General features: G+C 40.8%; 1 protein-coding gene across 5 annotated transcripts in view; it reads right to left on the bottom strand.

Annotated features, from left to right (window-relative positions):
* CNOT10 (CCR4-NOT transcription complex subunit 10) overlaps window positions 1-18,451 on the bottom strand; it is a 62,078-nt gene that overhangs the window by 28,819 nt on the left and 14,808 nt on the right. The window contains exons 1-3 of one of the 5 annotated variants that reach the window (XM_075083305.1): window positions 7,909-8,087; window positions 2,493-2,584; window positions 600-783 (exon numbers count right to left, since the gene is read on the bottom strand). Coding sequence is in view for 3 of the 5 variants with exons in the window: in XM_075083301.1 (XP_074939402.1) it covers window positions 2,493-2,584; window positions 6,399-6,452; window positions 7,350-7,461 (258 nt within the window). In the remaining 2 variants the exon portion in view is untranslated. Of the gene's footprint in view, window positions 1-599; window positions 784-2,492; window positions 2,585-6,398; window positions 6,453-7,349; window positions 7,762-7,908; window positions 8,141-18,451 lie in introns of those variants that run through there. The other 4 variants (XM_075083306.1, XM_075083301.1, XM_075083302.1 and 1 more) reach the window with 4 other exon arrangements.

Raw genomic sequence — 18,451 nt, 5'->3', positions numbered from 1 at the left:
AGTAGTCAATTATTATAAACAGAAGTTTCAATGAAAAGTGTTATCCTGATTTCTCTTCAGCATATTATTTTGAGCTTCAAGATTCTGTTTCCTGAGTTTTCATAATCTTTCCCCATAACATGTACAGTGAGCAGCTGCAGTTGCTTACTTAAGTCCCAGCCTATCATTTTATGTTCATTCTTCTCTTCATCTGGAGAGACTGGGAGTTACAATTTTAGTCTGTGGAAGTCAGCTTAAGGCAGGTTGGAAAAAGAAGGTGTCACTTTCCCAGTACAGGTTTAACTAATATTTTTACAAGTTTTAGCTGTTGAATAAATTATCCTATCATCTAGGCATGCCTAAACAGAAACTAGGACCCAAGCATGATGCTCCTTTGAGGCGTGATTTAACCAAGACATCCCTTTCTTTGACCTCAGGAATAGGCAAGGACTTCAGAATGGCTCACCTCTTTCTGCTTTCAGCTTTAGTCTTTTCTGTGTTTGTGCTGGAGGAATTTAGTGGCATCGAGGAATGAAAGAGAACTCCAGACTCTTTCAACTATGTTAAGCCTAAACGATCCTTCACTCTCTACTGTTCAATTCCTACACAGGAGTAATCACCTTCACCTCTTCTGTATCAGGGTTACTTCCAGTCTGGTCAGTCAGATAAGCAGATTTGTTTCCATCTCTGTCAACGCTTCACAATCAAAAGCTATGCTCTTGAGTACCACGACCACTCTCCACTTCCTCCTCCTTTTTAAGTGCTGCTCCATGTAGCTTCTCCTGGGCTCCTGCCTAACTCCCTCTGTTAAGGGAAGAATTACAACAGAGAAAGGCTCTGTGGTCCTTCTGCTCTTCCTGAGAAAGCTGCCATTCTGTGGCTACTCTCAACAGAACCATCCCAGTCCCTTCAGTCTCCTGCAAGAGCACAGTTATACAATATACAGAGAGATGTAGCAGGACATTGACATGCGGTATTTCCACAACTCTAAGTATCAACAGCATGGATTGTCTAGCGATCGCGTGCATAAACACAGGGACTTGCAACTCAGCTCCTGGCATGCTCTTTAACTGAGGCAGTTCATCTCCCAATGATTTTTCTTCATGTGTTCACACTCAGAACTTCTCTTTGACAAGAATAGCTTTCAGATCACAGCCAGAAGGCTTCTAACCATGGCTGGACTAAAACCTTGAGCCCTTAAATGCTCAGCTTATTTTGCTATGTTTTTCCTCAGCCAGTATTTTCTCTATTAGACAGGATCTAGAATATACGATTTTATAGTAATTCTATCACAACAGAAGTTGGAAATGCAGTATGATAAAGCAGCATGCAAGGCAGTCCACAAAGCTATTTAAAGGAAACCAATAGCAAGGAAATTGAAAAACAAGGCACCAGATTAATTCTGCTGACATCCATCACCACCTTACAACATCATAAACCTAGGGAGTTCTTAAAGCAAGAAAGAGATAAACAAGACACTCTGGACCAGTATAAAAACTAAAGATGAAGCTGTCAACAGATCAAAAATATTTTAGGTATGTAGATCGGTGGGCAAGGTGGAAAACAGGCCACCCTTTCCTATGCTTTCAGTTCTCAGTATCAAATGTCAATGAGCAAAAACTTCCTAACAAAGAACAATTGGGCTAGAAAGCATTCAAGAAGACATCAGTGAACAACAACAGCTGTAGGCAGTTTAAGGACCAGCTACGTGCACTTCAAGTAGCAACGTTCCAGACAAAATAACAGTAACGAGTGAAACAAACAAGAATCTCAAAAGACAGTATTTCAATTCTTCCTCTGATCTATTTAACACATCCAAAATGGAATTATGCAAGGCATGTGGAGATAGTGGTACAACAATTGAAATGAAAAGCAATTATACTTCCTGTCTTTTCCTATACTAAATGAAATTAAGAGGCAATACAAAGAAAGAAGTAAATTGAAAGACTTGGTGCATGAATTTTAACACACACACAAACACAAAATCTTCCAAGAAACACTGTCCATAGGTATTATGTGTTGAAGAATGTGTTTTAATGCAAAGTGACAGAACAGTATAAGATGCTTTTTGTCAAAGAATATAGCAAGATGCTAAAATGAAAAAGGATTGTTTGGTTGCTGTTTGATACACATGGCTCCTTTAAACCCCTTAACACAAAATTTTTAGCTTGAAGCAATTAATTCTTCAGAGGAACCATGCATTCCCAATGCTGATACAGAACAGCAACCTGCTTCTTGTAATTGACTCATTATGCAGCTTTCAAGGCTACTAAATTTTGAGAACTGAGATTAAACGTGCTCTTGCGCGCTTCATTCAAATATTCCCTTCAATCTCCTTACATCATAGCAGACAGAAAACGCATGTGCTGGCTTTATAACAAAAACTAGTGCTACTTTTGATATAATACCTGTTAATACCGTTGCAACTGCTACAAAAGAAGAAAAATAATTATATGAACCCATTTAGCAGTTATGTGGTAAATTAGAAGTCTCAGAGTTTGGCTTTCTCTTACCAGAAAAGCTTGTAACGCACTGCTCGACAATTCCTTTTCCTGATCAGTAATCCCAGAAGTACCTGCTCCTTCATGTTTCTCAGTACCTTGATCTGTAAAGCGGACAGAAGATTACATGGAAGTTTGCAAATGTGATGACAGCTATTCACCTTAAAAATTTTGTTTCTTTTAGTTCTCAAGATCCTCCTGGCAGTACAAGTAACTTTCCAGGTAACTGCAGCACTGTCTCCCTACTACACTAAAATATCTCAAGTTCACCTATACTCCAAGTGAATTCCTCTCCAGAAAATGTAAATGTAATAATCCCAGCTAAATTACTGTCCCGTAAGTTAACGGACAATGCATACATTTGAGACTTCTTTCAAGCTGCAGCCATACACTAGGATTGGCTTTATCTGCACAAAAATTAGCAGTGATGGCCACACATCATAAAACAAGTACCACACTGGGTGAGATAGAAAACCCATGCATCCTCTCTGTGATGCTTCCTAAACAACCAGCAGGGGATGCTTTACAGACAATATAAAAAACAGAGCAAACACTGGAATTTCCACCCAGCTCCCTGCTCGGGAAGAATAAGTCTCCCTAAATAAGAGGATGCAATCAAACCATCATTGTTAATAACTACTGACTGATATGATATTTTTAAAAATACTTTATGCTTTTGTACTCTTCAATATAGTCCACCAAATGCTACCTAGTGATTATACTGCAAGACATGAGCAAATGCTGCCTGTTCACTTTTTCACTGATCTTATAGATCTTTCTTGGAATCATCTCTCCTCCGAGGTGAGCAGGCACAGTTTATTCTGCATCTTCTTCACATGGTTTTTTCCCCAGGATCTTCTCCAGTTCTACCATCTCCCTTTCCAGATTAGGACAACAGGAACAGCATGTAGCAATTATGATTGTGGGTGGCCCCTTTGAGCATTTATATAGTAATATAATGAGGTTTTAATTGTCTTCCATTTAATTTACATAGAATTCCTAACATTTTACCTTTCAGTCACTGTTGAGCTTATTTTTCAGAAAGGAATCTACAGAACCCTTTTGTCATCATGTAGTTAAGAATCCAGTGAGGTTGCATTAGAAACTACAGTACAGACATTCTATGTCAAAGAAGCTGAAAAAAAACCACCAAACCCTTCCTTGCACTGAACACAAAGTACTGGAGGGAGAAAAAAAATCCACAACACAAAATACCACACAACCATCACACCAGACAGCTTATTTCTAGAATCATTAACCCATGCTAGAACATGCAAAAATCTTTTAATGTTTTTGAAAAAAGGACTTTATAAACCAGAAACGGTTTCCACTTTTGCAGATAATTTCTTGAATTTCACAGTGGAAGCTTTGCTCTGACCTACATTTTGCTATATTAATTGGCATGGTAGGCTTCATAAATTCAGTGCTTCTTTCGCTTCCTAGAATTCAAGGATGTAACACAAACTCTGCTAACTTTGGTTTCACTTTGAACAAATGAAAGCACTTATCTGTGAGCTCCCCTGCAAATCCATTCCTCATCATCACCATTACATCTGGATCACCCGCTACTGACTGACTATGAAAGTTTACAAGTACGGTAAGATAGACAACAGTAGTAAGGGGCAAACAAACTTCTTCAGAAGATTCATCAATTAACATCCACAGTAGGAATGAAGCAGACTTAGTAATCTATTGGTAGTTTGCCCTTGTTCCTGAGAAGACAGCAAGACCCCTTCCATTGCCCTATGCAATAACACATTTGAGCAAGAACTACATTATTTGGTTGTGACTTAAATCCTGCATCAAGATGCCAATCAAATTAGGATTTTAAAATCTCAACAGTCTTACACCCACAAGTTAAAGTGACCCACTGTGACTTAGACAAAATTCAGGATTCAGCAGTTTCAGTACTCCAGAAGGACAGATCCTCAGGGGGCTACCGAACCGTATTCACCTGCTATAAAATCTGACTGCGCATAAGGGGTTGATCAACACCAGTTGCACTGCCTTCTCCTTGAAAGGGAAAAGCAGGGAAAGGCAGGAGGGAACACTAAAACACAAAAAAGTTCAGAAAATTGTTGATGTGCCAAGGTTTTCCTGCAGCAAAAGAGGAGAGGAACAAGAAGCACCTCATCTTCAAGCTAAATATAGAACAGATCCAATTCCTGCTCTAAATCTTGTAGTTGTATAGCTAAACAGAAAGCTATCACCCTCCAAGGATCTCTAGAACAGCAGTGAATAAACAAACACGTTTTCCCTCAAACTTCCATGCTAACAGTTACGTTATCTGCTTTAGTTGCCGAGCGTGCCTTTCAGATTATGCTAGCAAAAAAATAACCATAGTGCAGACTTGGGACTCAAACTTTTGAGGCTGATAACACTTGGTCTGGTCAAGAGGTTCCTCACGTACAGGTTTAACTAGCAGACTGTCATCAACTACTGAGTGCATTACTGATTACAGCCATTGTATGCAGGTTCATAAAACAAGCCTCTCAAATGAAGGTGGAAGCCTGAATCCTGAAGTAAAATGTCTTCAGTTAAGTGAAGGATAAACCAAAGAGACTGCTGTCCAAGACGTGGAATAAAATCACCACTTATATAGCTGTTTAATGGACTTTTCTCTAGAGAAAAATCAGGACAGGTATACAGATTTCACTATGTCTCTACATCTGCCGGTACGTTAAAAAAAATTAAACTGGGGAATACTTCAGTGAAAACAGAACTGTCCCTCAGTTTTACGCCTGTAATCCAATCAACTGCACCTACTACAACTCAGTAAACAAAGCAGATTTGCAAAACCTGAACTGGAAGCTTACCAAGATAGAATAAAACTGAAGTCCAGTTGATGTAGTTCACAGCATAGCTCTTTCCTTTGAAAAAACCCACTTCAGCTACTCTACCTTTTTTGCCCAAACACAGTTGAAATCTGTTAAAGAGCTAAAGGTCCTTCTAATCTACTGTAATCCTACCACTCTTGTTTAGACCAGGATCTACTGCTTCAGCTGATGTTTATTATCAAGAGGTCTCACGGGCAGGAGTCACCTAAAAGCTGACTGGTACAAGATACTGAAAAGGAACCCTCCAGTTCCACTTAAATGGGGGGAGAAAAAAGTACTTCTGCTCTCTGCGCTGCAAATGGCTATCAAGTGCTTAAAAATAAAAATATTATTTCCATATTTCTTGAGGCATTTGAAAACAAAACAGGTAGGTGCACTGCTTCCTGGCAAAACATACAGCATGCCGCTTGCTTGTTCAGATCTAGTGATCTTCAGCACTCTTGCAGGAGCATGTGGTGTGTGTGGGTAACGCACAGCACACCAGTCACTACCAACACGCTCCTACAATTATCAGCTGAAATATCAGAAACAGTGCAGATTCTCTGCTTTACAAATGACAGGACTTGATTTCTCTGTAAACTGTGTTTACACATGGACCTGTTTGTTTAACTTTTCATTTTGAGTACAGAGCAACTCTAAAACTCACACTTGTCAGGTGAGTGATGAGGGGCGAAAGGGGTAACCTGGAAAGGGATGTGAAAAATCAACTGCTCAGGTTTTGATCTGGTGGAAGCTGCTGCACTGAGTTTGAACTTAAAGAAGCAAGTCAGGAAATTATCTTCCTAGTTAGCCATCCTGGGGCCAAGCAGCAGAAACACTATGTCAGGGAGGCTTGTTCGCTTTGCTCAAGCAGGCAGCTGTTCATACTGGAGAAGTTACTTCATGGTGAACAGCAGAACTTTGGGAAAACTGGCTCTGTGAGATGAGAATGAGGAAAAGCATGAGACTACTACCTGAAGAGGCAGATTGCTCTCCTTGTTGGCTTGCTGCCATAGCATATAAGCAACAAGAAGCCACATCTCCCACATACACATATATGAAGACACCTGGAGAGTGATTGCAATCATTATCCATCTCCTACCTGTTCTCCGTATCTCCAAGGACTGCTGTTCCTGAGCTCTCTTGCTCCTAGGCCCTGTAAATTACATCTTGCATGAACTGTGTTGTTGGATACCAGAGCATCTCTGGAATTATTTTTTATTTCCGAACTCTACAGGCAGGGGGATAATCTCTTCCTTGAAAGGGGGGGAATCTATCACATGACTCTTGTTCCAAAACCATTTTGAAGGGTATGAAGGCCAGCCGGAGTGTTCAGCCTTTAAGATAATGACAGTCTGTGGCAATAAGACTACATTTTTCTATGAAGCACCACATTCATATAGTATACATGAAGTGTATACTGCACTATATATACTATAAATATAAGAGTTCTCCATATTGTACAATAAAAAGCAAACACTTTTCAGTGGAAAGTTACTTGTAACTCACTGCTATGAACAAGTACAGTATGCAGAATATCTTGCCATAGCTCATGCCTCTTATTCATTTGGGCACATACTTTTCTTTTAAGCTAGGACAATTGAAAAGTTCCTTCAACACTTCCAAGAACAACAAAAAATATAAAAAACTTAATGCCAATTTTTTTTCTTGTCGTTTAGAAGACACTTACAGTGCTTATAAACAAACACTGGATAGTTTAGTACACATCCCTCAGTTCAGTACACTATTTTTTCCCACAATCATTTTCAGATACTGAGAAGTTTCATATTTAGTATCCAGAGAAAAAAAAATGCTCGAGGCAATTTTAAATAATGCTACCACCAACTGAAAAAACCCGAAGAACACAAATAGATCCCTTTGGCTTTCTTCCACATCGCCCTCCTCCCCGACCCCTGAGCTACCATCTGAAGGCAGGACCTCTCCTGACAGGACTTCTTGCAGGAAGGGTGATCTTATGGGAGATGGAAGAGTAGCTTAGCAATGCTATCGAGCTACACAGCGGCTGCACTTGAGATTTATTTCAAGTATTTACCAGTATATTTGGTTTTTAATCTTGGTGATTTCTCTCTACAGTGTCTTTTCAGGCCCGAGTTGACGAAAGCCCCGCTCACCCCCTGAAACCAAAGCGGCAACTCGGCGGGCATCGGGCTGAGCTCTAGACATTAAGTAGCGACACGAGCTGTTCAAAGCTCCCCAGCACCTTCCGAATGCGCCAGTTTAACAAATGAACCCAAACTAACTGCGGAGCCCTGGCAGACAATCCCCTCCCTACCGAGCCCTTCCAGGCCAGGGGGTTGCCACAGCTCGGCCCCCCTCCCCGAGAGCACGGAGGGCCCCGTCCCCACACGGCCCGGCCGGTGACCCGCCAGGACACAGGCCGGCGGGCGCCGGGCCCCACGCAGGCTGCCGCGGTCCTGCCGCTACGGGGACACTACTTCCTCAGCGGAAGCAAAAAGCACAGACCAAGCTGTAGCGCACTGCTCCTTCCGCCCGGGACGTACCGCCGCTCACCGCCCCCTATGGGAGCGTATCCCTCCGCACCGGGCGACCCAGGCCCCGGGCGGGCGGACGCCGCGGCTCCCCCCACTCACCGGCAGCCTTGTCCGCCGCCATCTGTCCGGCCGCGGACTCCCAGCGGGCCGATAGGGCTGAGGCCGCCCCCTTCCTCCACCGCGGCGAGCACTGACCGCACCGCTGCCGCCTACCGGCCGCTGCCCCCTCCGCGCGCCGAGCCCGCCCTGCTGGCTGCGCTGCTTGCTCCTATTCGCCCGCCGCTTCCGTATTCCCGGCGACCTCACGACGTCTGGCTGTTGCTGGGGGACCATACGCATGACGTCAAGACGCCGCAGCACTTCCCGTTGTGAGGGGTGTGTGTGGGGGTGTGTGTGTATATGTGAGCATATGTGAGGGAGTGAGGGTGGTGAGGCGCATGCGCATCGCGTCCCGCCATCGCCGCGGAGGCAGCCATATTAGTGGCGGGCAACGGTGGGCAGGTTCTGTGTGGCCGTGCTCCGGTTCTTCGCCGGTGCTGAAGTGGCTTATAGGGCTCGGCTGCTGTCTCTAACGTGTTTTGTTTCTTCTGTCCGGTCTAGGTGTGCCGGGATTGCTATTGCCGGTAGCGGGGACCTGGGGGCTTCCCCTAGGTGTCAGCAGCCGGTGGCGAGGAAACCTTCAAAACAGTCACTGGCTTGTGTGGATTTATGAGGCCTTAAGCTTGAGCTGATTTTATCCGGAGTTCCTTCCCCGCCCCAGTCCCACAGCGCCGCTTCGAGGTGTCCTTGGAATTCAGGGCGCCGGGAGTGGAGGGCGGTAACCCTCGCCAGACTGAGGGCTCTAATTACCGTTGTTATCATCTTTGCCATTAAAGTACTAGATGTGGGATAAATGACATTTGCAGCGTTATAAATATTAAATAGTAAATGCTTATGACTTGCATATACTATACATAGTATTTAAGAGTTCACCTTCATACACTTAATGTATATAGCAGGGGTGGGATGAGGTTAGGATAAAAGGCCTCAGGGGTGCCCCATCTCAGGCACCAAAAGGCTCCCTGTGCTTCTGTCCCTTGGAGTCAAGCTGCTGAGGTGCAGGGGCAGTCACCCTTCATTGCTGTTCTGTGACCGTGAGTTTTTGTCATCGTGCTCTCTGGGCGGTTCCTCTGTGTCACGGCGGGGCTCCTGTAAGACACCGTTTCCGTGATATTGTCATTTGTTAACTTTCTTGTATTGTTTCTCCAGATGTGGTTCTCCAAGACTTCCCCCCTTCATTGTTTATTCCAGTTAAACATCAACTTGTTTTTCCACTTATGACAGTAAATGTGGATTCACCCGAATCTGATCAACAGATTCTGCATTACGTCATTTTGACGTTGTTGCCAGGTGGACAGCATTTGTCAAGAAAGACCAGAATGGAGGATGAAATTTGACCTTGGGGAACTCAATGGCAAACGCGATTTAGTGGCAGCAGGATTCCTTCTTACTAGTCTTCTTGGGGTAGGCCTCCCGCTACAATGTCCTCCCTAACTCTACTGCCAGGCACCTCTGAGACTTAAGGTTTGTAAGGAAAGGAGATACTTTGTTTAACAGAGGGATACAGTTGGAAACAAAGAAACAAGTTTGTAGCCACTCCAGCTCCGAACACCTTTAAAGCATTGCAGCTGTTCATGAGCCGGGCCCTGTAAAATGAAAGATTCTGAAAACATTATTTCAGGAATTTCAAAAGCAGCATGATCCTTTTTATTTTGTAATTGAAATTCTGAGTACTCCAAATTATGTATGATGACTTCTGTTAATCACCACTTCTCCAATTCCAATTCACTAAGCTCTGATCTTCAGACTTTCCTTTAGACATATATACACACACACACACACACACACACACACACAAAGGAGAGAATCTGGCAATCCTTATTCATAAGTATCTTATTTCAAGTTGCTGAATTTGTTGTATCTTCTTTTGAAAGAAATAGCTGCTGTATCTGTATTAGAGAATATCTGCCAATAAAGTTGTAATAGCAAGCCCTCCTAATGTCTACATATTTACTAGTGTAATTATTTATGCTAGCATACTGTTTATTTATACATGTATTTATATACACATACATATACATATATGTAAAAGCCATGCTGTTTTGGTAAGCAATAGAACCTATAAAGGCAAAGGCACTGTCCTACTAGTGTGGCTGCATATACTCTCTGACTTCTATCAAAACAAGAAAGTCACCAAAAACCCACCCGAGTGACAGAGCAAGAATGCCTAACATGGACCTGATGCGAATGTACGTCTCCCTCCCTCTCAGGCTTGGTACACTGTTCATTGCCAGTACCTGCACAGGAGCCTGCTTGTTCCAGAGCACGCCGCATCAGGATGGGCACCACGTGAATTTACTATTCCCTGCTGTAGTTTTTCTATAACATTTTTGTCAAAGCTTATTCAGCTTCAGGTATGGCAGCCTTGGTATCCAGCTTCTCATCTCCTACATCATGATGTCTGGACGACAGTTTTAAGAGTTTGCTCTGTCCATCATGATATGATTTTACCACAGGGCTTGTTCACCTGAGGGTGCTTACGGAAACCTTTGGTATATCTTGCAGCATCATTTTGCCAAGTTTGTGGCTTGTAGCTCAAAAATATTTTTCAATTTCTAAGGCACAGACAAAGCAATTTTTGTCAGCTGGACTTTTTTCTTTTTTCAGTGTGGATGATTTTAAAAGGGAATGAACTTAATAAGAATAAAATCAGGTCTTTCCCCCCCTTCTTAATAATACTCAAATCTTAATTGCTTTTGCGTGTGGAGGGTGCCAAAGGAAGGGAAGATACACATGCCCTTCATTAGCACTACAGTTCAAGCACAGAGTGATGCAATCAAAAATGCTGTTGATGATTTAGCTTGAAAAATACTGTGAAAGCATCACTACCTTCCTCTAAGGACACGGGAGAGAGTTTTTTGACTACATGTATGTATAATTTGCATTCTGCCTGAGGTATAGTAAATCTTGCCAAGCAAGCAGATCACAGTGTGTCTGGTCTCAGTGAGGCAGGTGCGCCATCTGCTGTGGGAGATACAGAATGAAATAAAATACCATTTCGGAGAATAAAAAATGTGAAAAAAAAAACCCCGTTTCTCCTAAAATACTAGCTCTTCTGGAATATTTTTTTTTTTCAGGAAAGAAATGACCACAATTCAGGCTTTTAGCCCAAAACTCAGTTTGAAAAAACAAACATGGTAAGTGATGGGCAGAGTTTTCTAAGTTTCTTTTGCCTGTTTCTAGGCTACATCGAAAGCACCCAAAAGGAGCCAGCTGTAATTGTAATGTGCAAGAGGGCAGGGGAAGTTTCAGAAGCAATAAGGCATATCTGCTCACAGACAGAATAGTCCCAGCATCTCCTTCCTCCCTTGTACAGTACCTTCCTTTAGTAGACTAGATTAAATGGAAGCAGGCCAGGGTTTCCGCTCTGATTTTGGCCTCACAAAGCAAACTTTTCAATGCTCTATTCTAAGTTCTTGCTGACCTAAAACCAGGAAGAAGCAATCTCCTAGCTGGCCTTGCAGCAGTAGGTATAGATAACCTCTCCACTGACCATACCAGCAAGACCTGGCTACTAGAGGAGAAAATCAGGATTTGTGACATCCCCCAGTCGCTGCCAGACTATGGAAGAGAAAGAAGGGTATGGCCAGCTCCAAAGGGAACTGTGAAAGTTACAATTCTCTTGCCAGTTACAAAGTACGGAAATCTCAGCAGCACTTTGTTTGCCTAGTAAATTCCAAAATACAAATGATTTTATGTAAGAAACGCTTTGCTGTTAATAGGGCTTCCTATCCTTTGTCACTCTAAAGTTTAAAAGCTTTTAACCCCTAGGTGGCACTATTTAATAAAGTAAGGGATGTTTAAGTACTATTTTTCTCCCTACAGATGGAGTTCCCATTTAAAATGTAAACTAGTGTAAATTTGAGTATGTTAGATGCAACTATTAGTCTCAGCTTGGTAATCCTCTTTTTCTGAATCTGTCTCTCAAAGTCAATAAAATATACTGTTATGAATCTCATTTAAATACAGCATTTTTGTTTCAGAGTGCTATGGAATATATTTCCCTGGAAAATTGTGGTGCATCACAAACTACTACAGTTTTTGTTCTGCCTGTGAGCAGTGAATAAACCGGCATAGGCTGTGTTTACTTTAGTCATTCACTTGGAGCAGCAGGAGTAGACTGACAGCTGTAAAAGCTGGTGCTGAGGTTCCACACATGTCCAGAATACCATTTTGCATCAGGTGGGGACTGGGCCAGTACCACACATCTCCGTTACACATTCTGAGGCTCCCTGAAGTAAAGCTATCTCACAAAACTTTACTTCCTCAACCATAGAACTTCTAGGAAGCAGGAAGTTCCCCTTTTACCTGTCCCATGCAGATGTTTCATACCAGCCTCTGCCGTCTACATAGAAACTTCACAGGCAGAAGGAAGGAATCCCTCTAATTTTTCTCACTCCTGCAGTTTCTGAGTGACACTGGCTTACTTGTTTCAGATCCTGCTTTTCACTCTGATGCTGGAACATGCATTGTTTGGTGGTGCAGGGGAGGAATGTTCACCTTCACCCTGTAGCCACAGTAGAAGTGTCAGCAAAATACCTTGAGTAAGGGTTTGTTAGACCTTGCTTTCACAGACAAAAAAGAGAGGCAGAGTATCTTTCTGGTAGTGCTTACCACCGTGACAGCTTTGCTTACAGTCAAATAGAGATGCTGAGCCTGGGAGACAAACTTAGACAGACAGGACCTCATCAACATTGGGACGTGGAAGAAGAAGCAGGTACAAAAATTCTGGGTGCAGGGGGGTACCACCGAGAAGCAGAGAGAACAATGGCGGATAAGGGGTTTGGTGGAATGACGCTACAGTATCCTCAATAAATTTCTGATTCCCCTTTTGAAAAGAGGCGCTCATCTTTTCCTCACATCATAGTACCTGATAACTCACTCCTTCATGGCATGACGTACCTCCCCTCTTCCCTCATTCTGCATCTGCTCTGATTTTGCTTGTATATGGTATTGTTATGTATTTTCTTTCCATTTGGCTCTTAAGATAGCTCTGTTATCTTTTTCTGTTAATGGTTTTAAGTCAAGATCACCCAAATTGTGCTATGTTTTAAGACTCTCCTAGGATAAGAAACAAAAAATTGTTTTATATCATCTTTGTCATTTTTCCCTTCTGATGTCATCCAGCAGAAATTGGTGCACCCAATTACAATTACACTGGAAACTGAGGTAGTTGTGGAGAGAAAACTAGACACTACCACCAAACATTTTGTGTTGTTTACTTTCCTGTAAAGAAGGCTCACCTAAAGCTTATGGAACTTTGGCTTCCACTTAAATGCTCAAATTGACAGGAAAGCCTTTGTTTCAACAGAAGTCTACTAAGGCTCAATACTCAATTTGCAGAATGGCAAAATTTTCCATGTTACACAGTTAAGAGTAAAAGGATCAGGTCTCTAAAACATATAGTGGTTACATCAGTGCCTTTTAGAATCATAGAATCATTAAGGTTGGAAAAGACCTCTAGGATCATCAAGTCCAACCGACAACCCAACACTGCCCTGCCTCCTAAACCATGCCCTGAAGTGCCACGTCTACACGTCTTTTGAACACCTCCAGGGAGGGTGAATCCACCACCCTCTGGGCAGCCTCTTCCAATGCCTGACCACTCTTCCAGTAAAGGAATTTTTCCTAATATCCAATCTAAACCTCTCCTGATGCAACTTGAGGCCATTTCCTCTCATCCTATTGCTAGTTACCTGGGAGAAGAGACAACACCCACCTCACTACAACCTCCTTTCAGGTAGCTGTAGAGAGCAATAAGGGTTAGCACAAGCACAAATTGATTTATTCATAACAGTAAGATGTCTGCATACTGTATGTGTTTATGTCCAACATGCCAAGCATTACTTTATGCCCTTCTACACTGCAGATCACTTTGACCCTTTCTGAGATGCAGAAATAGAAAGCGAATGTATCTGTGTCAAATCAGAGGCTTTGAGTAAACATTGGTTTGCCCAGTCTTAAGAAATCTTTCTGTGCTGGCCTAAGCTTTGTAGGGCCATACATTTTGTAGGGCAGTCTAGTGCTTGATATCCTTCATACTGCAACAGTTAGGAAGCTGGAGTTTATTGAGAAATTATGTTGTGTCTCGAGGCAGGAATAAACTATAAATTGGAAAAGAAAAGTAAATTCTTACTAATTACTTGTTTATGGTAGTTATTATTCTCAGTATTTCTCCAAACATTCAGAAAGAGATGGCTTCTCTCTTGAGAAGCATAAAGCAATTCTTTTTTCACTAAAGATACAAACAACATATTTCACTGATAAAGCTTACATGAGATGTTGCAAAAGCAAAAGAATGGATTCCGTACATCTTTTCTACCTTCACACAGTTCAGCAGAATTTTTGTGTATGTCCTCATTAAGCTTCCTTATCCTTAAAGTTCTTACAGACATTTAAGTAAATTTAAAGTATTTTTTCCTCCAAAACTTTCTGGAACTGAAGAACATAAGAATGAGTGTATTTTGTGTGTCACACAATTTGCTGAAAGATGTTAAGACTATTCTGATGGAGTTGATTTTTTATGAGACAGGTTTGTTTCTCTGCTTAAAATAGTAGGCCTCTGTAAAACTTGCGTCTAAATGCTTTCATACTGCACATCTGCAGATCATATGAATATATCAAATATTTTTGTTTGTTTGTTGTGAAAACCAACAGGAAATACCCTGATGGCAGCTACCATTGTTCTCTGTGTGAGACTGTAAGGTTCTGACTCAGGCAGTCTCCAGTTCAAGTTGAAACCTCAGTATTCAATGACGCATGATTAAATAAAAAGTTTTTCTCTTTTTTTGGATTAAATTTTAACTTGCTGTGTTACATACCAGGAGTAAAATATTGTATATGATCCTGGATGAGTCCAGGACAAAAATCCCAATCCATATAAAGTTTTCTTTACTTACAAAGACCAATGTAGATTTTATTTTTTTTCAGTAGTTCATGTTGGCTCTTCAACTTCCAAATATATTTGACTGTAGTAGTAATTTCTGAAAGCTATTTTACCTTCTTTCTATCAGTCCTTTCTGCCTAATCTAAGTCAGTTGTAAATGCATGTAGCTTCCAAGGAAGGAGAAAAAAAGCATAATGAAAATAGTCACACGTTCCAAAATGTTAAAAAGATGGAAAGCTATTTAGAGAACGAAGCATGTTTCAGGAGCTAGAGAATCACTGTGGACTGACATATGGTAATCGTATGTCAGCGTATGCCTTTGCTGCATCTACAGCACACATCCGTTTGCTAAGTTCTATTTGTGTCCAAAGTTGCAGCAAGAAGATCAACTTTCATTGCAGTTAGAAAAATGTAGAAACATGATGATACATTCAATTTTTAATTTTCTGTAGAAGCAATCTTGCACATTATTTATTCTTTCCTTGCTCCTTTCCCTGACCTCAGGGACCATCCTGACAGTTAAAAGAAATTTAACTCATCCCATGTTAAATTCTCAGTGTCAGGAAAGATGGGACCAACACTAAGATTAACCAGAAAACAGGCACTACAGACTTTCTGAAGTTTTTACTTTTTTTGGCCTCTATGTGAGAACAAAACTCCAACCTCTTCAAGTTGCAGGGGGAAAAGAATCAAAAGATGCAGTGCATACCAACATGTGGAATTAGGAGAGGAGAAACAGTTTCATCTCCCTACTCCAAATCTAATCATTTAATAACCTAACCACTGAGTCATTGAGTGTATTTGTTTCTGGTTTCTAGACCAGAAAGCCTCTCTAAACCGGAGAAATCTCCCTTTGGAAAATTTTGATGAAGTTAATATAATTTTAGTTTCAATGAAATAGAAATATTAGAAAAGTACTGGGAAATTTCCAATGCTAGTCAGCTGCAAACTAGCTGCGAGATATGAGCTAACCCCAATTCTCATGTTGTTTCCAAAAGAAAGATTCCTTCTTCCATCCCAAAGTTGAGGACAGCTGTTTCTTCCAGTTTTAAGGCCCTAATATCAGCTCTAATATGAGCTAATAAACTGTATGTTTGACTACTCTGGCAACTAGAAAAGTAGGTTATTATGAGTTGCAAATAACGTCAACAATTAACAGTAATAATAGTGAATATTGTGTAATCCTGATGGGTCTAAATTTTCTACTCAAGTGTAAATGGAAAGTGAGCATTTTACTTGGGGGTACTGTAGGACTGTGAAATAGGTTTGAGTGAGATGAGAGACAAAGCTGTACAGCTTCCAAGTGTAATACAGTGTCGTTTGAGTTACACAGATAAACTAAATGGAGTATGTATTTCCCTTCTATGCGGAAACATGTGGTGAAAAATTTGGATTTCTAGTCAGGTCAGGGAATGGATTCTCCTCTCAAGGTAAATCCAAAATAATTTTTCCAAAAGAGTACCACTTGATTGACACCGCTATACTCAAGGTGAGAAATTCACTCACATTTTTGAGTCTCAAGCATGAATGAATGCAGCAGACTAGGGAAGCAATCATTTAATCACTCAGTTTCATTAAATGGGACACAGGATAACTACTTGTGTCAAGAGCTAGAAAAAAGAAAGCTACTTTTAACATGCATAGGTCCTGGGATTAGACAATCACTAGAATTTCTGCCTGAGGATTTTTGCACTGAAATCTGTGGAAGGTTAGTATCATAATCAAACATGGTGGTGGTGGTGGTTGAGGACAGGCTGTGTAATGTTAACTGTGGTTTCTGCTTCACTGCATTACCTTGTAATGACATTAGCCCATATTTTACATTCTGTGAGGGGAATGCTTTCCTCCTCCTCTCTGCGGCTTAGAAACTGTGAAGAGATGAGATCTGACACTTAAAAATGCCATAGTGCTGTGACCTCATCAGAGTATAAGATGGTCTTAGGGGATGCAGAAAATTCAGCTGCCCAGAGTATTTTTGCTTTGTCCAGCTGGGGTCCTACTATCTCCAGTACAATCTAAAACACAGAGCTGCTTCCAGAGAGCATTGCTTTGTTACTCACTTGACTTTACTAGCCTTGTCAGAGTTAATTGGATTTGTGGCATGGTCAGATGTTTATTTCTTGATTCTCTTGTCCCTTGCCTTACAGGACACATATGCCAGAGCAAACTACAGTACATCTAGCAAATACTAAAAACATTAAGAGATACATGGATATGCTGTCAGCATTTTTAGGAACTAAAATTTAAGGAAATGTGTGCTTAAAAAATATTTGTTATACTAATCCATGCCAATATTGTCACTTAGCTCCTGTTTTATCAAGATAATTAGAGCACTTACAAATCTTTTTATTTAAATATATCCATAGCTCTCTAGACAATCTAATATCACACTCATTAGTTTGGTCAGGCATAAATGCCCAAGTAAATCTTATTGTAGAAGAACGCTATTTTGGGGAAGAATGCACATAAATCACGGAGATATGAGGTTACAGTTCTGGTAAAATCTCTTAGTTAATTAAGTATTAGAAAAACCTATACTGTTTATTAAAGCAAATATCTACAGCCATAAATTTATTATACTTTGTGTAATAACTTTTATGTTTTGTATATGAGATGACAGACTCAGGCTATAAAATAGCTCCTGTGCAATTCAATTTCTAAATCTTTGCTACTATTACTAATGAAATATTTTGCTGTAAATGTTTTTAAATACCATTAAAAATGGATATCAGTAACTGTGATAAACATTAAGTGACTTAAAATAAAAGACACAAAGGAAGAGGACTTCATTTACATCTCCTGCAAAAAGCACGAGTTTAGGAGACGATTCGCTAGAAAGAGTTTATTCTGAAATGTGATCTACCTGATTACAGAAGTTTTGGTTAGACAAGAGGCCTGTACATCACCTTTGAGAATAGATACACACACACGCTCACACCCAGAGCACACCACTATGGAAGTCACAGTGGATACAGTCTTTTCTTGGGGCTTGGAACAAGAGTAAATCAACCACATTTTCGGGTGCTAAGAATGTATAGAGATAGCTGAACATTCATTCATATGTCAGCATGAGCTAAATTTCAGAGATTTGATATGATATTAAGAGCAATGAAAGAGGGAGAGAGAGACAGATTGACAAAGCAGTTAAGCATGGGCTTAACTTTTAAGTTTATATCTAAATCCTCAGGAAGTCAACAGCTATGCAGTTGGAGCTACGCCAGTAAGTAGCTGAAGACACGACCATCATAGTCTATTTCATATAAGCATGTTGTTATTAAGTTTGTAAGCAGAAATGGAGTTAGGCAACTACTTCTAATCTGTTAATGTTGTGAAAAACATATTAGCAAAATGTTTATATTGACTGGTGTAAAAGAATAATAAAATCAAAGAGAAACTACTTGTCATCATTTCAGCAAGAAACTGTGTATGATTTATCTCTATTTCAGCCTAATTTTATTAATAGCATGGCTCCAATGCTTTCAGTACACATAGAACTGGAGTAGCACAGAGGCAAATCAATTGAGCTCAGTTTCATTTTGGACAGCTCACTGAAGTATTTGCTGAATGCACAAGGCTAACCTTCTCCACCCCAACATATTGTATTAGCTGAGAAACAGGAGAGGAATTTTATTTATTTTTTTTAATTATAGTGCTTCC

The sequence above is a fragment of the Phalacrocorax aristotelis genome, chromosome 2 (genome assembly GCF_949628215.1).
Source record: "Phalacrocorax aristotelis chromosome 2, bGulAri2.1, whole genome shotgun sequence".
Lineage (NCBI taxonomy): Eukaryota > Metazoa > Chordata > Aves > Suliformes > Phalacrocoracidae > Phalacrocorax > Phalacrocorax aristotelis.
Note: the sequence above shows the minus strand (reverse complement) of the source record. Positions and strands in the feature narration are given on the sequence as shown.